The sequence below is a fragment of the Alternaria arbusti genome (assembly GCF_024043155.1).
Source record: "Alternaria arbusti strain BMP 1465 chromosome Unknown scaffold_31, whole genome shotgun sequence".
In the NCBI taxonomy this organism is placed as follows: domain Eukaryota; kingdom Fungi; phylum Ascomycota; class Dothideomycetes; order Pleosporales; family Pleosporaceae; genus Alternaria; species Alternaria arbusti.
This window is the reverse complement of record NW_026249971.1, coordinates 685-24,803: the sequence shown is the minus strand read 5'-3', so window position 1 is coordinate 24,803 and position 24,119 is coordinate 685. Positions and strand designations below refer to the sequence as shown.

Genomic DNA, 24,119 nt, shown 5'->3' with positions numbered 1-24,119 from the left:
AAGTCCTGGACTTGTCGGTAGGTACCTAGGTAGCTTCGATGTCGTTGGTGGTTGCTTGTACCCCAATTAGAGAGAAAACTGAACACCCCGGAGCCTACAATGACGTTGGGTTAACTAACTTGCGCGCTTTTATCCTAATGTAGGCTGCAGACCTGTTCAATTTCTTCTTTATATGAGGTGCTTGCGCGAAAACGAAAGCACCATACGTCGAAAGCTTGCTCATGGTCGAGACCGAGGTGTTTGATGAACTCGGCCTTGTATTAATATGACCGACCTTTGTGCTTTTGAGGAAGCATCTTGATACAAGCATGGATGGTGACGCGATCGCCGGAGCGTCTAGGGTACTGAGAAGAATCGAGGCGGCAGTTACGCTGTCGGAAAGATGTCGAAGAGTATTCGCTGCTCGATGTGCGATATTTTGCTGTGGCCGAGTGGTCAAAGGCGCTGCGTTTAGGTCGTTCTGAACATCCTCCGCAGTTTTCGAGGAACAACGACCCGGTGTGCGGTAGCCCGTACCGATCAAATCCCAAAACTCATCTACAGAGACAAGACATCGATTGGCACACAGATCCTGCACCAATGCATCTGAAACCGATTCCGTGCGACAGTGACGGTGACAAGTCACCGTCAATCACACCTCTCAGGACCAGTACTTACGACCTTGCCCCTGGATGCCTCGCCTGTGTAAAGGGCCAGCGCATCACAACGCCCCGCCTCTTACATGTCGTAATCCACGTGTACCCATGCTCGCGATATCAGGGGATTAGGCGAATTCGCAGCGTAAGGGGAAAAACAACTCGAGAGTCCGTTGTCGTGAATGACGATGAGGCTTCTCTGGACGCTGCACCACAAAGCAGGTTATTGGGCAGGCGCGACCAGCGGATAGGAAGGCGCGACTCAACCCCGCTGCCGCCTTCTCGCTAACCCAACGCCCTATCGATTGCGCCAGACAGACCGTGAGAAAGCCTCCCGCAGCATATATGCACGCCACACGGCTCGACGTTTCTAATTTAGGTGTCTGGGTTCCTTACCTAGGCAGTAACGGCGTAGCGCGCGGCGATGGGTGTGTTGTTGGAAAATGGCGACAGTTGATAACTCACCCACTCACCGGTCGAAGACTTTACGCCTTGCATACAGCATGTATGTTCAGCAAGGACAACGCGTTCTAGAATGTAGAAGCCGAGGTATTGGAAATATCTAGATCGCGCTAGTCTGTAATCAATGGGAATATGTGACTTGGCTAGACATGTGAAATCGGCCGGATAGCGACCACTTTTCGAATCCATTTAGTCGCTCTATCACGATACTCGTATCCAGGTAATTACTTCCCCAAGCTGCAAGATTCCCCAATCTCCGCATCCCGCTCGACCCCCTCTCTCATTTTCCCATCTCCCCCATCAAAGAGATGAGATGAGAACCGGGCCGAAAGCGAAGAACGCACGTTCGCAAAAAAAGAAGATGGAGTAGAAAAATGGGAAATGTACCAAGACCTACTAGAGCAAACGCCACTCAACAAGGCAGTTACGCGAGAAAAGAAGGAAGGAGGAAAACAGGGACACGGGTCGGGGCACGGCAGACGGTAGGTAGGAGCCGATTTTGCCGGTCCAGGAACCTGGTTGCGTTCTTCTGTCGACAAATTGCGAGATCGTATCTCAATGTCCTGATTCAACATGAACAGCTGGAGAGCGAAACCTGTAAAACCCATTCTCCATATTCCTCCCGAACCACGCGTCTTTCTCGTAACGTGAGACGTAACGCCCTCCTATCCCCGTTCATCCTCTCCAGTCAACCCCATCAAATCACATTAAGCGAAAACAAGTAAACATGCGTTCACACAAACTGGCCTATGTTCACCGCACCATAGAGCAGGTATTCAACAACCACCCAGGGCTAATCAGCTGCCTAAGTTCCCGCGGCTTCACAACCCGCGTATCCAGTAGCTTCATGTACATGCTGCGCAAGTTGCCACTACCGAGACATCCCTATGCATACACGCACATACATACATCCATTCATGTAAGTGAGACTTGGTTTTCTTCTTCTCTACCTGCTGCAGAGTCTGTTTTGCCCCGTTTGATTCCGTCCAATCACCAGCATGTGACGTCGGGCGTGGCTTACTTGCCTAGTTTCTTGATGTCAGCGCACATTGTTCAGCTGAGTGGCGCTTTGCTGACGACGGACGGCAACTGAGGACTTGGCTTCTTACTGTGCCTCGCCAATTCAAGCCACGGGCGTTCAGGGGGTGAGAACTCTAATCCTTCGTCGCCTTGGGCCATTATAGCCGTAGTCTGTTGTAAGTAAAGTGGTGAAGCGAGTCACTCAGACCTGCGCAGACCATGCCAGTTTTGAGAAGGAATGAATTTGAGAAGAAGTTCGTGATTCTACTATATGCTATGCAATGAGCCCGTAATCCCTGGTACTCATGCTACGTGTCGATCGTTAGGTGTGCCCATTTTGTGTCTATAACGCCCCGATTATGATGATGGTTACTACAACGCCGCTCGCATTCCTGGTATGCCAAGCAACCTGTTGCGGCGGAGAGAGTGAATTAAGGAAAAAAACAACAGTAGGTGGGCCTGTCCATGCTCCAAAACCATACATGCAAAGTACCCAGTGCCAGAATGCTGCCCAGAAGAAGCCCCAGAGATTGCCAGATGATACAAAATTAAACGCTGTAATAACTTCAATGCAGTTGGTGCCGGCACGTTGTTGTAGCAAAACGAGACGCGGAAGGCGATCAAGGTGGAAGCCTTAGCGAAATTATCATTATCGTAATGAAAAATTAGACTTGTTCGGTAAAGGCTGATTTCCGCGAATCACCGGATGTCCTCCTCTTCTTCTGGAGCTTCTTTGATGTTCTCCGCTCGGCGAGCTCAACCTCCTCAGGGGTGGGTGGCTGGAAGGTGCCCGGCTTCAGGACCTGGAAGCCAGAGTTGACGGAGCGCAGGACGTGGTCATCGCGATCCTGGTTCTGCTCGGTGTTGACTTCGTACGGCACCTGATCGTAGCTGTATTGGTGGTGAGGGCCACGGGGTTCGTAGGTGTCGGGGTAGTAGGGAGCGTTGGGCGCGTAAGACTCGGTCAGGGGAACCGCTTGCCTTGCCTGGTTCGCTGCGTTGCCATCGTGACTCGGTCCGGCAGATACGTCTTCAGCTTGGTCGGCGACAGTAGCTAGCGGAGGAGAAGGTGACTTCTGAGGCATGAAATAGTTAACACCATTGACCGAGGACACTTGGTTGTCCGCCACGCTGGCCCACTCTCCGCTATTACCTGGCTTGCGCACTCGAGGAGTGAGCTGTCCAGTCTCGGCGACGTGGGAAAGACGATGGCTGCGGAGGAGTTCGAGGTCGGTCTTGGGGTCAATGGGTTGGTTGGGCCTGAAGTATGCGGACTCGTAGGTGCGGACGTCCTGGCCAGCTGCCATGTAGTCGGACTCGTCACTGGTGCGGCGGCTGGAATTGCTTGCGGACTGTCCATGTTGACCGAGGGGAGCTAAGGCTGTTAGCATAGTTCAATCTATTGCGCATGCTGATACTCACGAGAAGTAGCGCCAGAGTTGCGGGTAGCGTAGGGGTTTTCCAGGGCGTTGAGGGCGCTGTTGCGGGAGACGTGGTGATTGCAGTTGCTGCAGCGGGGGCCCTCATGGTTGTGGGGACGAGCAGGAGAAGATGATCGGGAGTCCTGGGTTGAGACGGGCTCAGCGGAGACGGCGCGGTCGAAAGAACTGGGACCGCGCGAGCTGTTGCGGCTGGAACCTTGGGCGACTGGCCGGGGCAGCGAGAGCTGCGACTGCGAGGCGTATGGAGGGGCTTCGCTGATGATGGAAGCACGGCTACTGCCAACGGGGGTGTTGGTACGCGAGATCCAGACACCGTCGACCTCAATACCGCTCTGGATTGCGCGGATGCCGAATGGAATCTCATCCTTGGTCTCCTCGGTCACCTGGGTTACTGGCTGCGCCTCAAGCATTTCCGGAGTGGCTGCGCGTTTGCCTTTGTCCACTTTGCTGTACTTGCGGACCTTGTTCTTGTCGTACCATAGCTTGAGCAGGCCCAAGAAGATGGTGAGTACAATTCCGCAGGCCAGTACCTGTACGGCGTTAGCAGGTGGAGTCAGCGGTTGGTTGAAGTCCTTACGAAAGTCATCTTCTGCCATAAGGCCCAGCTTTGGAAGAACTCATTGCCGTCGGAGGATCCGAAGCCCATGTTTGCGGTGGAGTAGGAGTGATGTCGAGATCAAGGTAAGAATAGCAGGTGGGGCGGAGATGAGATGCAGGCAGGCACACTGTGAGTGACAGCTGTCGGAGAGGAAGGTGCACACGGGTAGGGCAGTAGCGAATGGGGGGCTCCTGATTAGATTGGTATCGATAGGTGGATCCGAACAAAGAGGTGAGCGAGCGAGCGACAGGAGTCTCAGGCGCGAAATCGGGGTACGACGCGGGGGTTTTAAAACCGGACTGATGGCGTGGTAAAAACGAGTGTAAAACGTCGAGCAAGACGAGTGGATTGGCACTAGTGAATCAGACCTGTCATTCACGCAGATGGGTACGGGGAGCGAGTCGGGGGCGGAAGGCACAGGGAGCGAGAGACGGGTTGGGAAAGGATTTATTATATTGCATGCAGCGGCTGGACTGGAGATCATTCAACTCTCGGACCCGCTTGAGAAACACGGCACACGGTGGTGAAAAGTTGGCTGGGTTGTCTAGGGCAGGCGCTACCCTGTTCGAGCGCTAAGTTAGGCAGGGGCGCTTGCAGGGGTCTCGCGACACGGTGCGGGATGTAGACTGAAATAGCAAAGACTAGACAAGCGACGATGTGGTACGTTGACTGTTTGAGTGATCGGCCACGGTATGTGGAGCTATACGAAGCAGAGTCACAGCCCTAACCTCTCGGGCGCCAGGAGCATCGCGAGCCCATCGCGAGCCGCGACGCCGCACGTGTTTGAGGCCCGGGTGCGTGTAACATGAGAATGGGGTCTATATCGACGTAAGAATATCGTCGACGTTGATGGCGGAAGTCAGCCGCTGGGAACCACGATGAATCCGAGCGATGCTGGTAAGCTAAAAGGGAAGGCCCCAGGGGTGTGCGCGCTTGTGGACGGCTAGGCGAGGATGACGAATTTCCCTCTATGGACTGCTCCGAGTGTTTTGGAAACACCAGCTCAATATCAACTCGTATTATTCCTCAGGTTGAGTGATCTTCCGTTCTGAGTCGGATGCGACCGTCTTGCCATTCCCTGCGTCTGAAACACGAGGCTGTCGTCACAACTGCACCGCACGATCGCTTTCACACAACAGAAGCGTCTTCAGCCACTACACGCATTGCTAAGTGGGCGTCCAATTTTGGGGCGGGCGGATGGCGGCTTTGGCATGCCGCGGTCGTTGGGTGAGACGGTCTTCCCACTTTCTTGCCCAAGGCCTTCCGCTATTCGTCGCTGCTTGGCACTCTTCAAGGTTCATCTCACGCATCGATCCACCAGATGGGTTTTCGCTTCTCCACCATGATGGTATCTCACAGACCTGGATGGGAGCGGGGCACGTCCTTGCTTTCTTTGAGGGCACGGCGCACCGCATCTACTCTGGTGTAACGGTCACTCCCAGCACACCGCTCCCGGCCGGTTCCAAATTCTTTTCTCCAGCGCACGCTTTGGGGTCATCTCGTCGCTCGCCACCATGCCGGGACTGTATCGATTGTCTAGGCGAGCGCGGAATCTACTACCACTCGCCAGTGCGCACTGATCACACACGATCGTTAGTCATACTAACTGTTCTTTTCAGTACCTTCAAAAAGCATCATCTCTACACAATTACCCAACGAAAGCCCTTGCCATGGTGAACGTGTTGGCCGTACTCAATGTTGGCCCCTCGGTCGGTTCCATTTTTTTCTCCCGGCGTTCAGCCACAAGTCATCGGAAGCCACTTCTCGTTCTAGAAAATTGGATCATGACGAGACGATGATGGTGATTCCCGTCTTGGTGCCTCAGCCAAGGCAAACGATGCACAAGGCGATTTAGTGCTGCAAAGTAAGCCGCGAAATTATTGACTCAACCCTAGTCCTCGTATCCACGAATCCTTCGTACCCATGCCATCTCATGATCCGAAAACTTCAAATAATGCGCCGGCGCTTTCCAGTTTCTGGGCATTATAATCGCGCTCGTATAAGATTAGGAGCTCCTCACCACAACCGCACAAGTGAACGAGCTTTGTGCTGCAACTAGGCCGCAGTGGTGATCAAAGTGAGGGGAAGCTGCAAGGCATGATTGGCATCTGCTCCATGCACTTCGACAAGCGTCGGTGGGGATGTTTGCCGCATGCGTGTTTGCTTTGCAGCAGTCCAGCCTCGACGCAGCCTTGCGTTGAGCTGTCCACTGACCAACAGGTAGCTACTAACACTCTCTGTATCTAGCGCGATGTTGCTGAACAAAAGGCATTAATGCGACTACATTCCTACACTTCACCAAGGCTGAGTTGACCTGACTACCGTACGCTGATCTTCCGACCCAGCGTCGCGGATACGGCATCTCCAAGTGGTTCATGTACGGCGAATTCCTTCTTCCCATGCGGCTACCGTTAGCAAGTATCCGTAGTATCCGTAGCCAGGGCAAACGGCATCTCAAAACATTCCAAAGTGTTGTCGGGGAGACTCAAGCACCAGACCCTACTTACCGCGGTAGGTCCGTCTCGAGAGTTCGCAGCTACCATTCCATCACATGGATCGCCTGCAGTGTCTACACTCGAAATATCTCATGTAACTTCGCTGGGATCTCGAACGTTGCCGACCTTGCTTACATGGGCACAGCCTCATGTTCCGCACATATTACCCCGGTCACAGATCGAGTAAAGAGGGGCCGACAGCAGTGGAGTCGGCCGTGCGAACTTCGGATCGTGCAGAGGCTGATGGCTGAGGCACAGAAACCATCGTCTTTGACCGCGAAGATCTTCCAATGTTTCGGATATGAGGCGCAACCTCCCGTCGCAGCCTGATTTAGATGAGTTGCCTCACCACCGCATCACACCCACCTAGCGCAAGGTGCCGTAGCGAATGTTCGTGCCAGCGCAAAGGTAAGGATACCGCCGGTGAGCAGTTCTCTAGTCGCGATAACGCAGGTCAGCCTGTGTGAGGTGCAAACAAGCTGTTTTGAGGCGCGGCTGTGGTGAGCTGAGGGGTTCTCTGGTACCTGACTTCCGTCGTGTTAATGCAGGGATCAGTCTGATCTGCACCCCAGAGCGTGCCTGGTTCGACAGCTGATGAAATCTCTACAGACAACAGTCAATCAAGTCTGCGCGTCTGCGACATGACGTCTTTGGTTTTGCGCCAACCTCTCACACGAGGACATTTCAAGATTGAATCGGGACTTGGTAGGTGCCGAGGCGATGCCACATTAGGGCAATTGGTTCCTGCCCGATTGGCGCCGCGCAGAAGTCATGATCTCAGCCGCGACCTACCATTCCTCCTCGCCTTTTCAATCTACACCAGCCTACTGAAACTCCCCACTCTGTTCTCGTACCGCCTTGTTTGATCCCTAGCGCCCTACCACTATGCCTATCCGCAATCCCTTTCGTCGCGCGGGTGTGCCTGAGGCCGTCGATGAGGCCCAGCGGAGCGCGCCGGAGAACGGTTTCAAGAGCACAGCTGTTTCGGGCGCCGCACCCGTGCAGGTCAAGGACCCTGTCGAGTACAAATTGAGTGGTGAGATCTCCCGCGAATGCGCCTGGGGCTCAAACATGAGCATGTTCCTGGGGCGGCATCACTGCATCGGCTGAGTGGGCGCTTACCATATGATAGAAATAAACGACAGCGGCGTGTATCTACCGGTAAGCAATGTCAAGCCCATGTGATTGTGGATGCAGGAGGGACAGCGACACGCGCGTATGTCATCGCGTGAGACATTGATTGACGTTGCGACAGCCGAGCCCTCAGCAAGAGAAGCCCACCTTCTGGCACTCCAAGTCTAACATCTCGACCACATCTTCAAATCACCGCAGTCTGCTCGCCGAGAATGAGCCGTTTAGCATCTCGCGCGAGAGCTTTGACTCCTACAGGCGGTCATTTGTATGTTATGCGACCAGTGGCAAGACCCCGCTAATCAGTCCAGGACATTTCCGCGCGCTCTCCAATCCAAGACAACGTCCATGAAACGTATCCCCGCCAGTCACTCGATGCGCGCCGCTCCGTAGATACCAGACGTTCGCTCGACGTCCGCCGTTCGCGCGCCACACCACGCTCCTCGATGCAACAACCCCGCCACAGCGAAAGCCACGAGCAAGTACCCGAAGAGGGGTTCGAGGAGGTGGGCCTGAACGACGAGCCGAAGCCGCAGCCAAAGAAGCGCAGCATCTTCTCGCGCTTCGGTGATAACAACAACACCGACAAGGCGGAAGAGCGACCTAGCTCGAGCCATCACTTCTCCCTCACAGGCCGGAAGCGGGCTGAGAGCGGGGCAGGCTCAGAGCTCAAGCCCATGCCAAAGCCAGCGGCAGAGGTTCCCGCGGAGGCACGGTGATACATGTAGAGGATGAATTATGAATTGCGGGGGATCCAACACCGAAGAGTTGTATTAATGCTCCGGGAGAAATGGTTGGATACCGCATAACGGCGTTAAGGACTTGGGTGTTTTCCACTATGCATGACTATCCACATTGAAATGAGGATGTTCTCTATTACGAGACGGAGATTGTAGTCACATACAGAACGACGCGAATCCGTAGATCTCGTATACGAACACGCAGATAACTAATCACGAAATGCTATCGCTCATGACGCTCAAGATCAACTTGTCAAATTTCCCTTGCCTCGTGTCTTCAAACTTTGGACTCGTTAGACTTTCGCAAACTTGGTTGCGTACCCTGTGATGTTCGCTCCTTCCCTGCTAAGGCTAGTCGTTAGCTGGTCCACGTGTGTACCTTCCATGCTTCGGAATCGGAGGAAGCAACTTCCGCGGATCGCTCCTTCCGGTCGATGCGGTCGATGATGTCATATAACTGGACTCATAGTTTGACTCGCAACAGCTGTGGCTTGAGCGTCGACGGCCGTTGGGGCTGAGTCAACACTGAAAAGTCGTTGTTTTGTTGGGGTTGTTGGTGCGAAACGCGTGTTCAGATCGAGATCGGAAGTTGGCACTTGTTGGTTATGGCGGTTGCGCCGTTGGAAGTTGGGGGCTTGGTGTGGCACTGGAGGGACTTGGCGGGGCGGCTCGCTTGTGAGGGTCAGGTGATTTGGAGGCCTAGGGGATGGGGAGATGGTTGGATGGGTGTGGTGGTTGGTTTGCGCGGGAGGTGAAGCGGGAAGTAGCTTGTGGTTGATCTCGGAGGTTGGCTTTGGGTTTTGATCGGATGTGAGGACTGTCGATGTGATATCGGGCACGTAACGGCACCAACGTGGACTTTCCCTCATCGGCCAGCATCGAGTTTCTCTACGTTATAGCTCATAAATACAATTATCTATACATGCGTCGAGAAGGTACGACGTGACAGCAGGAGACGAATTAGTACTGGTGACTCGGTGAGGTTTGGACTTCCCACCTCATCGCTGGTTGTTTGCTGCCTGGTCCGTGCGTCTCTTAGCGTCTGCTCGATATATACAACTTTTTGGCCGTCGCTCCTTTGCTCCTCACCGCGAACAATTCGTCTCTGTCACATATCCTGATGATGTGGCAGTCGGCGCTTTGCTCGCCGTCGCGTTTACTTGTAAACATCCCGTCGCTCTTAACTGTAGCGCCTCGGACTGTGCTCTACGCTGTAGCACGTCTGAGCTCACATCCACTTTGGGCGCGTTTACTGGCCTTGTGCGGTAGATTCCCTCTTAGCTGGGTGCACGGTATCGTTAGTCCTTGTGGCTCGATTCCGTTTTCTTGAACCCGCATGTCTCAACCACATGCTTCTACTCTTTTGGGGCCCCAGTCCCCCTAGGTACCATCTATCAACCCACACTCTTGTGTTGAAATGATGAAGTCGGGGAGGATATCAAATATCACGTAATCATCGCTGCACACTCAGCTTTGATTGCGACAGTCAAACTAGGAAGTTTGCGCTGTGCTCCGCTGCGGAATAGTTAGCATTTGTCCTCGCCCTTTCTGATACACACTTATCAGAATCCATGGGCAACTGCAACGGATCCACACCAGAGCCTCGGAAGACTTTTGTATCGACCATGCCAGGATGTACAGCACACGCAAAAAGATTTGGGTTCTCAACAGTGAGAAACTCGACGATCTTCGTTTACGCGACCTTCGAAGTAAGGTAGCCCGACAACCCAGGTATATCCGCTGGCGGCAAAGCCGCTGGATCAGACTTCGCATTCGGAATGAAAGCCTGTGAAGCGATGACTATCGCCTTCACATTCGTTTCATAGTCTGCCCACCAGTCTTGCAGCGTACTTTTGACAATCGAGGACGGCGAAGAGATGTGCACTGCGGCAAGTTCAAGGACATCCCATGCGCTGACCTGTCTAGCAACATTCTGCATCGCAGTCTCGTCGGTTGCTGAAACGGGGAAGACCATGCAGTCTGACTTGCTGTCACCGAATAGCCTCTCGGTTTCATGAAGAGTCGACTCAGTACGTCCGATTAGGATCAGGCATGCTGCACCTGCTTTCGCAAAAGCAAGAGCGGTTGCGCGACCGATGCCGCTACCGGCTCCGGTTATAATGACTGTTTTTCCTATTTGGCTGAGATTGGGATCTGATGGGTCGATGGCGGTGTGAGACTCGTTCTGCCAGGTTGCTGTGGGCGAGGGAAATGGAGGCTGCATTGTTACTGGGAAGTGGACTGCACGCGATGTATTGAGGAAGGAGACTGGTACAAATGTTTTGGGAGACTTTGTGTGAGGAAGTCGGTGGAGCGTGTAGTTTGGGGGCATAATTGTGACATTTTGTAAATATGTTCAGCTGTTCAAGGAATGAATTCGTATACGGTCAATGTGTTCTCATATAACCTGACCGGCGGATGTACCGTATGTTGTCTGGTGAATAGCTTCAGTGGAGCGGGCAACGAGAGCTAGTATAGGATAGCCGACGTGCTAACATGGGGTGGGGTACGCCTGAGCTGATATATCCAGTATTCTGCGCTGCACTTTCATATACCCGGAAATTCTTGGTGAGGGTTAACTGGTAGACACAATTCCAGATTCTCTATTCAGTAAGCAAACCATACATCTCTACCCTAAAACAGCTATGATACAGACATGCGAATAGTAATATATACACCCAAATGTCACCGGAAAGATTCATCGCCCCTTCAAGGCCGAGCTTCGTTGACAATTTGCCCTTCTCATGTATGTGGAGTGTAAGGAAAGGCTGAAGGATCTGTCGCTGGCATCTGGCTTATGTCGCCATCTCCACCACCACCAAGATCCCACCAGTCAGTCTGCCAATTCCGCGTGACAAAGTCATTCTCAAGCCCCCTCAAGAAGCCGAGAGATTGGAAGTCGCCATCCATATTCGCGGTGTAGTCCGGCATCGATGAAAAGGCCGACATGTCAATGTCTGGGAGTTCGCTGGCCATCAAGTTCTGAATCGTATCGAAACTTGTCGGCGGCATGTTCATCCCTTGAGCAACGCTGTCGCTGGAATCCACGGTGGCTGGGCCTCTGCGTCTCTCATCTTGTAGACTCCGCGAGACCCTGTTCAGTGCATTGATCGTCTTGGCAAACGGTATCAAGTCCTGACGCTCTGCGCAGCTTTGCGCCATGGCGACGCCGATCGTCTCGAGAGATTGTATATCGCTTTCACAATCATCTGGATTGGTACACGCCACAATGTGTTCGTAGAGTGTGAACACGACGCAGAAAGGGTAGAGCGTTATGAAACTGGGCCAAGTCAGCGGATGCTTTGCGCGAAGTAAAGAGAGTGGCGGCTTACTGATTCGTGATACTCTTAAACTTGGCGTTCAGGTTAATATCCGCATAAAAGTCAAGGATAATGCTCAAAACTCTTCGTGCGGCTCTGAGGGTGATGTCCTTAGGTCCGGGTCTGGTTCGGTGCTGTTGTACCAGCCTCTGAATACCAATGATAGTCGCATATATGTTCACTGAATTTGAGGTCAGCTCAATCTTAGCTCATTGCCGCACTTCACCTACTGATGTGATCTGCAAGAAGACAGCGAACATCATCTGTAGTCTCTTTGCCGTTCATCACCTCCTCCAATCTCCATTCGCTGATGAGGTCTTCCATTTGCGAACAAGCTTCGTCAGCCTTTTGGACACAGCTGTTGCGATCGTGTGGCGGGTTTTCGTCAATGTAACCGATCGCCTCTACGGTCAACAGGGTATATCGCACCCACACGACACTGATGGTAACATGGAGCGCCGAAGGATGCATGTTGTCGGGACGAAAGAGTAGGGGCGGGCGGACCTTGTTTGGCGACCATCGCAGAACAGTGGGCTTCCCATAGAACAAACGGAAGAACGTGTCGATGGAGACAACGTACCAGTACGTGTAGCGACCAACATCTCTCTCGGTTTCCTCTTCGAAGGACTTTGCCGGAACCGTGTCTAGCCGATCTATTCCGATCGACTTAATGTGTTGGCATGACTTGCAGTGGAACTTCCATGCCAGTTGGTAGTCGTGAGTAGTCATGGCCGTCCATGCTGAGAGGGCTGCAATATGTACGTCCATATTCGTATCACCTGGAGATGCGAGCCAAGCAGGTACGCTCTCGAGCATCTTCATGTATGCCTTCGTCGTAAGATCTCCTCCCGGGCCGTCAGTCAGCTGCAGTCCATAAAACAGAGCATTGTAGCTTGAAGCCACCTAAAGTCAGCACGTGGCACACAACCTCAATAGGCATAGGTTGCTTACTACATAACGCGGACCACGGGATCGATGTTGACGTAAGGAGACTTGATGATATCGGGAAGCGCGTAAAGGAGGTCAGTATCGATCACGGAACGAGAAAATGCATCTGGCGCAAGCATTGAGCTCATGACGGAGATAAAGCCGTCAATACACGTCCGCGCTTCTGCGGAGGATAGGTTCAGATCCGCGCTGTGCGTCTCAGTGCGCACCCTCAACTTTCCAAGGTCTTCGAGCGCTTCGTTGAGAGACAGCATTGCGTTGTCGATGCTTGGTGTTGGTGTCGAGACTGGGGTAGCCTTGTGTTGGAAGCTGCGTCTTGTGTCCGTCGCAAGTCGGTAGATCTATCATGATTAGCTGTGATGATAGTTGAGAAGATTTTCGAAGGCGCTCGTGTGTGCTGAGTCATGTGCTGATGGCTCCTCATATGAAGAGATGCGTTTTTGAAGCTGTATCGCCGACCCCAACCCCTTGCCGCTATATGTACCTCATGTGCTTCGTAACACAGTAGAAGATAAGACATCGTAAGTCCACATGGGATGTTCTGACAGGACGTTGACCATGTGAAATGCTATGGATACCTTCGGGGAGTTCGAGATATCAAGACAAAACGCAGCAAACACGAGCGCCTCCGTTTGTGGGTGTTATTACCCATGAATCCTGGCCATCAGCCACAGTTAATGAGGCCTCGGGTGAAGGCACCGGAGTGCTCTTTCGGATACTATCGCGTCTGGGCACGACTTCGGATACGGATGACGACCGATCATCACCAGCGTCGCTAATTTGTTTCTCCAGTTGTTCTAGTCGCTGACTGAGATGCTGTACGACAGCCTTTTGGTGGGCATGGCGCGGCCGTTGTCTGCGCTCTACATAATGGCATTCTTCCTTGGCGGCAATACATTGATGGCATATTGGCTCTGCTTTGTCGCATTTGATCTTCTTTCGTTTACAACGAAGACACTTCAATGGCAGCTTAGCAAATGGACTGTTTCCGCGGACGTAGGTTTAGGGCAGGTACCTACGGCAAGCTTCATCGTCATCTTAAGAGCGTTCGGTAAAAGCACGCCGAAGTCCCGGAAAGAAAGTCGCGCGCAACAGCGGAATTTTCGGCAGGCGGCTTGCCGGGGTTTCGCGCATGGGAAATAGATAATGTGATCGATCCTTCGTAGAGGGTGGAGATGGATGCTTGGTGCAGCACGGAGCCCGAGGGTTTCCACGGACTTTCGGGCTTTGCCGAATGTCCGCACCCTGCACGTTTCAGGAACCAACAGCAGCCCTGGACGCGAACGCTCACTTCGATTCATTCGCGCCAAGATTGCCGAAGACAACTGTCTGCAATCATGGCACCTGGGCATGGACTTCCGGGACTTTCGAGGCAGAAACTTACATCATCCACAGTCGTAAAGGCATGGATTGCAAAAAAGCATCGCATGATATAAGGTAAATCTACCAGGGCTACGGGCTCTATCAAACATCGCCATCTCAGATCTCCCCCTGCTCACACTTAGCGAGCGCTAATCGATCTGTTCACGGGCTCCCAACCGTACGTATCCTCGTGCATACACCCCAGTTGAGAACATTGACTAATGTTGTTCGTGACCACTAGGAACCAGGCATACCTGGATTGACGCATTCACCTGGTCGCAGTTTCCCCGAAGTTGGACCTGCCTTTCTGACCAGCATGTCAGCCGCATTAGGCTTCACAGAGGCGCAAGCGACAAACGAAGAAGCACGTGTTGACCGCGTAGATCTGAAGTCGGACGCTAGCTCCAGTCTCACAGGAGTTGACGACGAGACCAAAGTTCGACAGGAAGCACAGCGTGATCGAGACATCCACGAGCTCGTGCGCAAGTTTACAACACAGTCTGAACAGCAACATTTTGGCTCACCCTTCGCCGAAGATGCACATGGAGGACTTGATCCTAGAAGTGACCAATTCCGTGCCAAGGATTGGGCGCGCTCCTTCTATAACCTGCGTTATAGTAGCGAGGAAACCATTCCTCGCGTAGCGGGCGTTGCTTTCAGAGGCCTGAACGTGTGGGGCAAAGGTTCACCAACCGACTTCCAGTCGACAGTAGGGAACACAATATTGAAGCTTCCTTCGCTGTTTGGCAGAGGCACGCAGAAGATCGAGATCTTGCGCGACCTGGACGGATTGCTCCTTCCTGGAGAGCAATTATGTGTCTTGGGACCACCTGGGTACGTTTCACTGTTGTTGTATTCAGCAACATGGACTAATGACTAGTAGATCAGGGTGTTCTACCCTTTTGAAGACCATCGCAGGCGAGACTCATGGCTTCCAAGTCAGCCCTGACTCGTATCTCAACTACCAAGGAGTACCAGCAAAGGACATGAACACCGTGTTCCGTGGGGAAGCTATCTATACCGCTGAGGTTGACGCGCATTTCCCCCAGCTGAGCGTTGGTGACACGCTTTACTTCGCGGCTCTGGCTCGAGCACCTCGTACCATTCCTGGTGGCATCAGTCGTCGACGCTATGCCGAGCATCTTCGAGATGTACGTACTCTAGTTGGGACTCAACCGGTACGATTACTGACTCTTGACAGGTCATAATGGCCATGTACGGCATCTCGCACACGGCCAACACACGCGTTGGCAACGACTTCGTACGAGGAGTCAGCGGCGGCGAGCGCAAGAGAGTGACGATCGCGGAAGCATCTCTCAGTTTTGCCCCGCTTCAACTATGGGACAACTCGACTCGTGGACTTGACTCTGCTAATGCCGTGGAGTTTTGCAAGACACTCCGAACCCAGTGCGACGTCTTTGGGGCAGCATGTGTCATCGCCATTTACCAAGCTCCACAAGCCGCGTATGAGGTAAGCTATAGCATGATTACATGGAAAAATAGCAATGCTGATTCCCCACAGGTTTTCGACAAAGTGACCGTACTTTACGAAGGCCGACAGATCTACTTCGGACCAGCGAACGAAGCACGCGCATATTTCGAACGCCTTGGCTTCGAATGCCCTGCCTCTCAGACTACGCCTGACTTCCTTACATCAATGACATCGGCCTCTGAGCGCCGTATCAGGCCAGGCTTCGAAGGCAAAACACCGCGTACCTCCGACGACTTTGCTCGATGCTGGAAAGAAAGCCCCGACCGCCAACGGCTATTGCAATCGATAGAGGAGTACAACAACACGTATCCCCTCAAAGGCGGGCAACACGAACGCTTTGCGCTTTCGAGAACCCTGGAGAAATCCAAGAAGCAAAGACAGAAGTCACCCTACACCCTTTCCTACTGGAGGCAAATTCGTCTTTGCATGTGGAGAGACGTGCAGAGGCTGAAGAACGACCCGAGTGTGCCTCTGACGATGCTTGTCGTCAACTTCTTTGAGGCGCTCATCATAGCGAGCATCTTCTACAACCTACCCCAGTCCACAGCGTCGTTCTTCAAGCGCGGTGGAGTCTTGTTCATGGTGGTGCTGCTCAATGCCTTCGGGTCGATGCTCGAAATCATGAACCTCTACTCCAAACGCACCATCGTCGAGAAGCACAACCGATATGCCCTTTATCATCCGTCGGCAGAAGCCCTGTCTTCCATGATCGTGGATCTACCATACAAAATCACCAACAGTCTCGTGGTTAATACGACGCTCTACTTCATGTCCAACCTACGCCGAGAACCCGGTCCGTACTTCTACTTCTTGCTCGTTGGATTTACCACCGGCCTCTCTATGAGCATGTTCTTTCGCCTATTCGCTTCAATGACGAAGACTCTCTCACAGGCACTTGCACCGAGCTCTCTCATTCTGATAATGCTCGTGCTCTATACAGGATTTGCGATTCCAATCCAGTATATGAAAGGCTGGGCAGGTTGGTTCCGATGGATCAATCCGGTTGCATATGGCTTCGAAAACGTCATGGTCAACGAGTTCCACGGTCGCACATTCGCTTGTTCGTCTTTCGTACCCACTGGTCCATCGTATGAGAACGTCGCTCCCGAACAGCGAGCATGCGCTGTGCAAGGTTCTCAACCAGGCCTCGATTACGTCAATGGCACTGCATACGTCGAGACTGCCTTTCAGTATCAGTATAGCGAGCGATGGTCCAACTATGGCATCATCATTGCTATCACTGTCATTCTCTTCCTCGCACATCTCGTTATGAGCGAGTTGGTTGCTTCCGAACGGTCCAAGGGCGAGGTGCTTGTGTTTCGTCGATCCAAGATGAAGAGCACGGCCAAGAAGAATGGCGTGGATGAAGAGAATGGCGGAGCGACCGTTCACGAGGGCGAGAAGATCAGTCGCAACAGTGATCCCGAACCCGGAATGCAGAAGCAGGTGTCTATCTTCCATTGGGAGAAGGTCACCTACGAAGTCCAGATCAAGGGAGAAACCCGCAAGATCCTAGACGGTGTGGACGGCTATATCAGGCCCGGTACACTGACAGCTCTTATGGTATGATGTTCAACACACTCAATTAGAATCCCAGCTAACAAGTCTTAGGGCGTGTCAGGCGCAGGCAAAACCACATTGCTCGACGTGCTCGCAAGCCGAACAACCATGGGTGTCATTGGTGGCAACATGCTTGTCGATGGCCGTCAGCGAGACGACAGCTTCCAGCGACAGACTGGCTACTGCATGCAACAAGACATCCACTTGGACACATCCACTGTACGAGAGGCGCTGGAGTTCTCAGCATTGCTGCGTCAGCCGCCTGAGTACGGACGCGAAGAGCGCCTAGCCTATGTCGACCACGTGATTCGCCTTTTGGACATGGAACAGTACGCCGATGCCGTGGTCGGAATCCCAGGATCCGGACTCAATGTTGAACGTAAGCACTCCAATACTGCAACTTTGCTTCTACGAGCTTCGCTAATGTCCTACAGAACGTAAGCGCCTCACAATCGGCGTTGAGCTCGCCGCTCGTCCAAAGCTACTGCTCTTTCTCGATGAACCTACATCCGGTCTCGATAGTCAGACTTCATGGTCCATCTGCGATTTGATGGAGAAGCTGACCCGTGATGGGCAAGCAATCCTGTGCACTGTCCATCAGCCCTCGTCTCTTCTCTTCCAGCGCTTCAACCGACTCCTTCTCCTAGCCAAAGGTGGAAGAACCGTCTACTTCGGCGAGATCGGTCGCGGCTCCGAAACTCTTCTTGATTACTTCACCCGCAACGGCGCATCAGCATGCCCTCCTGGTACCAACCCCGCAGAGTACATGCTCGCGGCGATTGGCGCGGCGCCAGGTGCAAAGACCGAGATCGACTGGCCTACGGTTTGGAAGAACAGCAAAGAGTACATGCATCTTCAGACCGAGCTTGCCGATCTCAGGGAGCTTGCCAACCGGCCTTCCGCAGTCATGGACTCAGCCGATGCCAGCCACCAGGTCTTTGCTGCTTCGTTCATGGTTCAGCTCCGCGCTGTAGCCATGCGGTGTGCCCAGCAGTATTGGAGAACCCCTTCATACATCTACTCGAAGGCCATTCTGACAATTGGCTGCTCACTGCTGATCGGTTTTTCCTTCTTTGGAAGCGAAAACACGATGATGGGCCTCCAGAACCAAATGTTTGGTGTCTTCATCTTCCTCTTCGTCGTACGTAAAACCTTTTACAGCCAACATCGTATACGCACTAACAACCAACCCAGGTCATCCAACTAATCTACCAAATCATGCCAATGTGGATCTCGCAGCGCACCCTCTACGAAGCCCGCGAGCGCCAATCAAAAACCTACGCCTGGCAAGCCTTCGTCCTCTCCAACATCTTCATCGAGCTAGCCTGGAACGCCTTCATGGCCATCTTCTGCTTCCTAGTATGGTACTACCCCGCTGGTCTATACCACAATGCAGAAGCCACAAACACAGTCAACATCCGCGGTTTCCACGCCTTGCTCATCGTCGTCGCCGTTTTCGTCTTCGCAAGCACACTCGCTCATCTGCTTATCGCTGGCTCGCCGAACGAGGAGATCGCTGGTGCACTCGCTACGTTGGTTACGATTATGCTGTACGCTTTCTGCGGTATCCTTGCTGGTCCTAACGATTTACCTGGGTTCTGGATCTTCATGTACCGCGTTAATCCGTTCACGTACCTCGTATCGAGCTTCATGTCGACGACGCTGGGTCAAGCGCCTGCGTACTGCGCGGACTCTGAGTTCCAGACTTTCTTTCCGCCACAGGGTCAGACGTGTGGCGAGTACATGTCTGAGTATATTGACATGGCGGGTGGCTATCTGAGAGATGCGCAGGCCACGGCGCAGTGCAACTTTTGCCAGATGGACTCGACGAACCAGTTTTTGCAGCGTATTCATGCGGATTGGGATACGCGCTGGAGGGATTTCGGGCTGCTTTGGGTTTACGTTGTGTTTAATGTGGCGGCGGCGATCTTCCTTTACTGGCTCTGCCGTGTACCCAGGACGAAGAAGGAGAAGAAAAACGCTTAGGCGATCTGGGCACGTTGTGTCGTGGTCCCGGCTGATCTCGTACTTCATCGGGGATTGACGTGCAGTCAATGGTTCTTTCTTTTTCTTCAATCTCTTTCTGGGGAAGGTACTTCCATTGTTCGATACCTAGCCACAAGGCTCGCGATGTCACGGAAACATAGATTCCTTCTTATTCAAACCTTAGATCTTAGTAATCAGTATTCCAACACGAGATGTCAACTGGTCGCTCTCTTACGATATATTGTTGATATTTTTGAACGTACTGAGGTGCCTGCTATTGCATGCGATATACCCATGGTGTACCGTCTCGTAATGCGTACACCATCTCGCCAACAATCTTCCCTGACCGTCCACAACACACCGCAAAAGGCACCAAACCCCGTTAACGCCAAGGCTAAACTTCAATATCTATCCCTAGACCCGCTCTGACCAGCAGCAATGCAACAAATCACCCCCAAAAAACATTGTGTCACGACCCTGCTCATTCAAACGCACTCAAGTCCAATGGCACGCTGCTGCCTCGTCCAGCACGGTATCTCTTCGGTCCGCCGGTGAATTCTCTTGGTCGTGGGAATTGCCCTTCGTCCTGGAATCTCCATCTCAAATCGTGAATTGGCCTGATTCTGCCCTTTTCCCTTCCTCCAGCATGCGAGCTGGTCGGACTCTTGATACTCGATCCACCGTTGGACAAGGTGTATGAGCTTGAATCCATCATCGATCGCAGTGGTGTTTGCGAGGCGGGTCGGCTGAGCGGTTGGCTGGGTGGAGGAGAAGGCGCGGGTGCGCTCGGCGGTGCTGGAGGGGGAGCAGCAGGCGATGTGCGACTGAAGGCGTTGCGCGCGGCTGTTTCTGCGAGCGACGGCGCGTGCCCATTCGAGGGCGGGGGCGGTGGTGGAGGCATGGGAGGCGCTGAATTGTATTTATATGGATCGTATTCGTCGTCATCGTCTTGCGCGCTCGATGGCGGGGGAACAGAGGGCGGCGGTGGCGGCGGTGGGGTCGCTCGTGGTGCTGGAGAAGGTGGTAGTGGTGGAGGAGCAGGTGGTGCGCCAGTCGGTCGAGGAGACGTCGAGCTCGGGGGTAATGGCGGAGGAGCAGGCGGCGCGGATCCTGGGAGCGGTGGTGCCCGAGCAGGTGGTGCAGCGAGACCCGATGGCTTTCGAGAGGAGGGTGGTGGCATAGGAGGCTTCTTTCCAATCGGTGGAGGCGGCTTAGGCTTCCCGCTTATACTTGAGGCTACCGAGTTGGGCCTTGAGTCCTGACCCCGGAGCGCATTCATCCCTGGTCGCATACCTGGAATCGGAGGCCCAGGAGGTGCTGAAGGAGGAAGTCCAGGCGGTTTGGGTGCTGCTCCTCGAGGAGCTGAAGCTCTGTTCGATTCGGGGTCTGACAGATAAGGCGCCTGGTCCTCTGCGCCTGTCTTGACACCGCCTGCTTTTCTAAGCTTCGGCATACCTCCAGCGAATATTCCCGCTAATTGTGGTGCCGAAGCCGGTACACTCCCTCCATCTCCATTGTCGCTGTTGGCTCTTGCCCGGTTTGCCCCTCCAGGGACGGCCGGAGCTCCAGGAATCTTGAGCGCGCCCATGGGTGCTGCTGCAGGACCGTCGCTGACTTTGCCGACTATAGGGGAGGATCGATCGTTGATTTGTGTCACTTTCTTCAGTCGTGCGCCCTTTGTAATGTCGCCCAAGAGTGCTCCCTGTGACGCGTTAGCCCGGGTTCCACGTAGTGCAGGTGTCCCTGTGAATGTGACGAACTCTGCCTGCACCCGGCGCTGGTGCTTTCATCCCTCCCATTGGCGGCGGAGCCGGTGGCATGCCCCTTCCTTTCCCAGGCATGGGAGGCGGTGGTGCTGGATTCGGTGTCAGTACATGTCGCATGTAGTACGGAGAGGAGCATTGACATACGAGGAGGCGGCGGCGGCATGATGACGTTTTGTATCGCAGTTCAATCTGGTGTATTCACGCTTTTCTGTTGTTGTGTAGGAGAGGGTGCGCAGACTTTGCTGCCTGATCGCGTGCGTTGGGCGTGCGAAGAGTGGAGTGTCATACTGAACGGATGGTTCGAGCATCCCAAGGCTCCTTACGTCAGCTGTGGCTGTGAGCGTTGTGGCGGCGCTTGTGGCGTTTCTTGCGGGGTAGTGAACCAGCAACTCCACCGCTTCTACTGTGATCTACGCTTCTCTCTCTAGTCATTGTTCTACGCTCCACACGTGACAAGTAAAACATTTCTTTTCATTGCTGTCTACTATACTTTTGTCGTTCTGAGATCAGGCCTAGGTATCTTCTTAGATCTTCTGTCTTAAGCTTTCGGCTTTCCAAGGTTGTCTACGAATACGCACTAAAAGATTCGACCTCGGGAGGTAAATACGTTTTCACAACTTTGCACAATCTTCACAGACCCTATGGGAGACTGAGATAAATCATGCTCACACACCTCATTGGGCTTAGGTGCATACCACATTCGTATCAATGCGGCCTCGTCACACTAGTCGACCGTCTAGGCCCGCCTCGCCCGACTCTGGGTTGTACTTTCAGCTCTGCCCGTTCGTTGTGGCTGAAAGAAGATGTTTTGGGTGAAGATAAAAGGTTCCCTTCTGTATCGACTTGCTCATGTTCAACTCACACGAGAAGACTTCTTTGGAGCATTCCGTGAGCCACTTCCGAAGCTAGTCGTTTCCTTGAGGTCGCTTTTGGTTCTGGTCGCAGCGCCGTCCACATTTTTGTCACAGTCACACTGCCCATAGTTCTCCCCACTTCGCTCTTCGTACCCGTCAACAATGGAAGCCTTGCTGTTGGCCTTGGTCAAATCGGCGGGTGCCAAGCTGGCCTCGCAGATTGCCGAGGGTCTGGCTGACGGCATGAATATCGAATCTCTGAAGTCCAGAGAAGAGAAGTTGCAGCAAGAGCTGAAGGCGCTGGGGGACAAAATCGACGAGTTGGGCAAGTTGACCGTTGACACGATCCGGAAGCAAAAGATTACGGACGCTGCGAATCGAGTGAGGAATTGCTTCAGAGGGTTGAAGGAGGCGGCCATGGTACGTTGTTTTCTGTCCACTGTCCATCTTCCCTCTGTCGACTGAGTTCGATAAAGAAAAGAAAACTGAGATAGGCTACAGGTGCAAGATGCTGGGCTATTCACCAAACGGGTGGACGAGATTGAAGGCCGAGACGGCGTCCAAGACCGGCTGGATGACATGGATGCCATGCTCATGAACAACGAGGGCGAAGGGTCACAGGGCCTCCTGGCGCCACTCGCCGCAGAACAATGGAAAGAGCTGCAAAACGAAAACAATATGAAGTATGGCATCCGGGAATTTGAACGACAGCAAGAAGCGACCCTCAAGTATACCATTATGATAGAGCGTTTGGGTCTCTCCTTGGTCTTGTTGTATTACAGGTCGCGAAAGGAGATGGATGCAGCGAAGAAGGACAAGATCATGGCAAATGCAGCTGCGAGAAGCGACCAGCGTGTCAAGGCGTGGCGGGACTTGTGGGACGATCGAAAGCGAACTTGCCCTGCGTATGACACGCTCTGGAGCGAGATCAAGAGGCAGACGGCGTCCGAACCAGTATACAAGGCCCCCTTCATCAGGACCATCCAGGCGGCGCTCGATAAACCTGCAGAGGCAGGGACACGAAGTCAGTATATGTCTCAAATGCACTTCGTACAGACAGAACTTACCCAGACGCAGGCGTGCCGACGTACCAGGAGGGCGATGTGCTAGATTCAGAGATGTTGTATACAAATAGGCAGTGGTGCTGGAGGAAGCCGAGCTACGCCATTCATGCGCATGAATGGGACTTCTCCTTCAAGCCCGACACAGACCGGTGGATGATCCGTGGTACAAGCAGGTAAGTGCCATATCCCACCGTCGCTCGTCCTCACGTCTAGAAGCTGACCGTGTGCAGCTCCTTCGATGCCAAGTTAATTCCGCTGCCCAATCCGCCCAAGAACCAGCCCCATATCCGCGTGCGCTGTACGAACAACGACGTATGGACTATCACTCTTGTCATTCTCCCTCTCACGCTGCCTCCCTCTGTGCAACTCTCGAAGCTCACCTCGTGGAATGACTATTGCGCCCGTACGTTCCTCGCCCGAGTCGAGAACCACTCGTCATACACTCTGATACCACGGTTGCGACGTATGACGTCCAGGGGTGATCTATATGGCGTGATTTCCTCGTTCGAGTGCCCCGTGCTGCCCGGAGGCACAAGCTACTTAGCTGGACATACTGGCAGGGCCTTGACGGGGGGCACCGGGCTGTTCGAGTATGCCATTTGGTCTAGCCCTCCCGCGATCACAGACTCCTCGCAGGAGAGCGAGAAGAAATTTCACGAGCTTAAGTGCTTCCTACCAGGGTCGCGCGATTATTTTGACGAGCAAGTGGGATACCAACCGCAAGTCGGGGCGGAGTACTTGGGAACCCTAATATTGATGGTGAGTGTGAGTTATGGAGGCAACCCCAAGGGAGCGATGTATGCGAGTGATTACTGGGCCAGCGAGATCGTGTCGCTGAAAGATGAGGAGTGTGTCACGGGCGATTACAATTATACGGGAGCGAACAAGAGGGAGATGAAAGTGGTCAATGTGGAATGGGATATTCAACAGGGAGATCACGTCAGGCAGCCAGGGACTTGGTTTAAGGTGTGCAACAAGTGAAGTTGCGCTCTGTTTTCGTACCTACCTAGGTAGGTATTCCAAACGTCTAAACACGCTAGACTTTACATAATGCGTGGAGGCCGCCCACCACCCGCTTGAGCTTAGTTGTTCTTTTCGTCTTCAAATGAGAAGCGACGCGCAGAGCCCAGCCCCCACCTCAAGATGCCCCGATCTTTCAACATCACCATGAACAAGCAATAAAGCAAGAACTACAAAGCTAATGCTGCCAAACATACGTGCACCAAGATCCCAAGTCTGCACGT

The 24,119-nt window shown here is 53.3% G+C and overlaps 7 protein-coding genes across 7 annotated transcripts; 3 read left to right on the top strand and 4 right to left on the bottom strand.

Moving 5' to 3' along the window:
- Positions 1 to 2,782: 2,782 nt before the first annotated feature.
- On the bottom strand, positions 2,783 to 4,205 carry J4E86_011199 (uncharacterized protein; the record flags this gene model as incomplete). Its single annotated transcript, XM_051451693.1, has 3 exons — positions 2,783 to 3,492; positions 3,540 to 4,089; positions 4,137 to 4,205. 3 exons carry the CDS (start codon positions 4,203 to 4,205, stop codon positions 2,783 to 2,785), a joined length of 1,329 nt encoding a protein of 442 aa, XP_051297088.1.
- A 3,332-nt stretch (positions 4,206 to 7,537) lies between these two features.
- Positions 7,538 to 8,502, top strand: J4E86_011198 (uncharacterized protein; the record flags this gene model as incomplete). Its single annotated transcript, XM_051451692.1, has 4 exons — positions 7,538 to 7,688; positions 7,785 to 7,813; positions 7,908 to 8,051; positions 8,095 to 8,502. 4 exons carry the CDS (start codon positions 7,538 to 7,540, stop codon positions 8,500 to 8,502), a joined length of 732 nt encoding a protein of 243 aa, XP_051297087.1.
- A 1,714-nt stretch (positions 8,503 to 10,216) lies between these two features.
- Positions 10,217 to 10,747, bottom strand: J4E86_011197 (uncharacterized protein; the record flags this gene model as incomplete). Its single annotated transcript, XM_051451691.1, has 1 exon — positions 10,217 to 10,747. One exon carries the CDS (start codon positions 10,745 to 10,747, stop codon positions 10,217 to 10,219), a length of 531 nt encoding a protein of 176 aa, XP_051297086.1.
- A 518-nt stretch (positions 10,748 to 11,265) lies between these two features.
- J4E86_011196 (uncharacterized protein) lies at positions 11,266 to 13,045 on the bottom strand (the record flags this gene model as incomplete). Its single annotated transcript, XM_051451690.1, has 4 exons — positions 11,266 to 11,803; positions 11,856 to 12,024; positions 12,074 to 12,746; positions 12,809 to 13,045. 4 exons carry the CDS (start codon positions 13,043 to 13,045, stop codon positions 11,266 to 11,268), a joined length of 1,617 nt encoding a protein of 538 aa, XP_051297085.1.
- A 1,424-nt stretch (positions 13,046 to 14,469) lies between these two features.
- Positions 14,470 to 19,191, top strand: J4E86_011195 (uncharacterized protein; the record flags this gene model as incomplete). The annotated part of the gene is made up of 7 exons (XM_051451689.1): positions 14,470 to 14,987; positions 15,037 to 15,304; positions 15,355 to 15,624; positions 15,676 to 17,208; positions 17,257 to 17,584; positions 17,640 to 18,346; positions 18,400 to 19,191. The coding sequence occupies 7 exons, from the start codon at positions 14,470 to 14,472 to the stop codon at positions 19,189 to 19,191; spliced, it is 4,416 nt and encodes a 1,471-aa protein (XP_051297084.1).
- A 481-nt stretch (positions 19,192 to 19,672) lies between these two features.
- Positions 19,673 to 21,120, bottom strand: J4E86_011194 (uncharacterized protein; the record flags this gene model as incomplete). Its single annotated transcript, XM_051451688.1, has 3 exons — positions 19,673 to 20,893; positions 20,952 to 21,046; positions 21,102 to 21,120. The coding sequence occupies 3 exons, from the start codon at positions 21,118 to 21,120 to the stop codon at positions 19,673 to 19,675; spliced, it is 1,335 nt and encodes a 444-aa protein (XP_051297083.1).
- Positions 21,121 to 21,973: 853 nt separating this feature from the next.
- J4E86_011193 (uncharacterized protein) lies at positions 21,974 to 23,856 on the top strand (the record flags this gene model as incomplete). The annotated part of the gene is made up of 4 exons (XM_051451687.1): positions 21,974 to 22,231; positions 22,313 to 22,835; positions 22,889 to 23,048; positions 23,106 to 23,856. 4 exons carry the CDS (start codon positions 21,974 to 21,976, stop codon positions 23,854 to 23,856), a joined length of 1,692 nt encoding a protein of 563 aa, XP_051297082.1.
- Between the last annotated feature and the right edge of the window lie 263 nt (positions 23,857 to 24,119).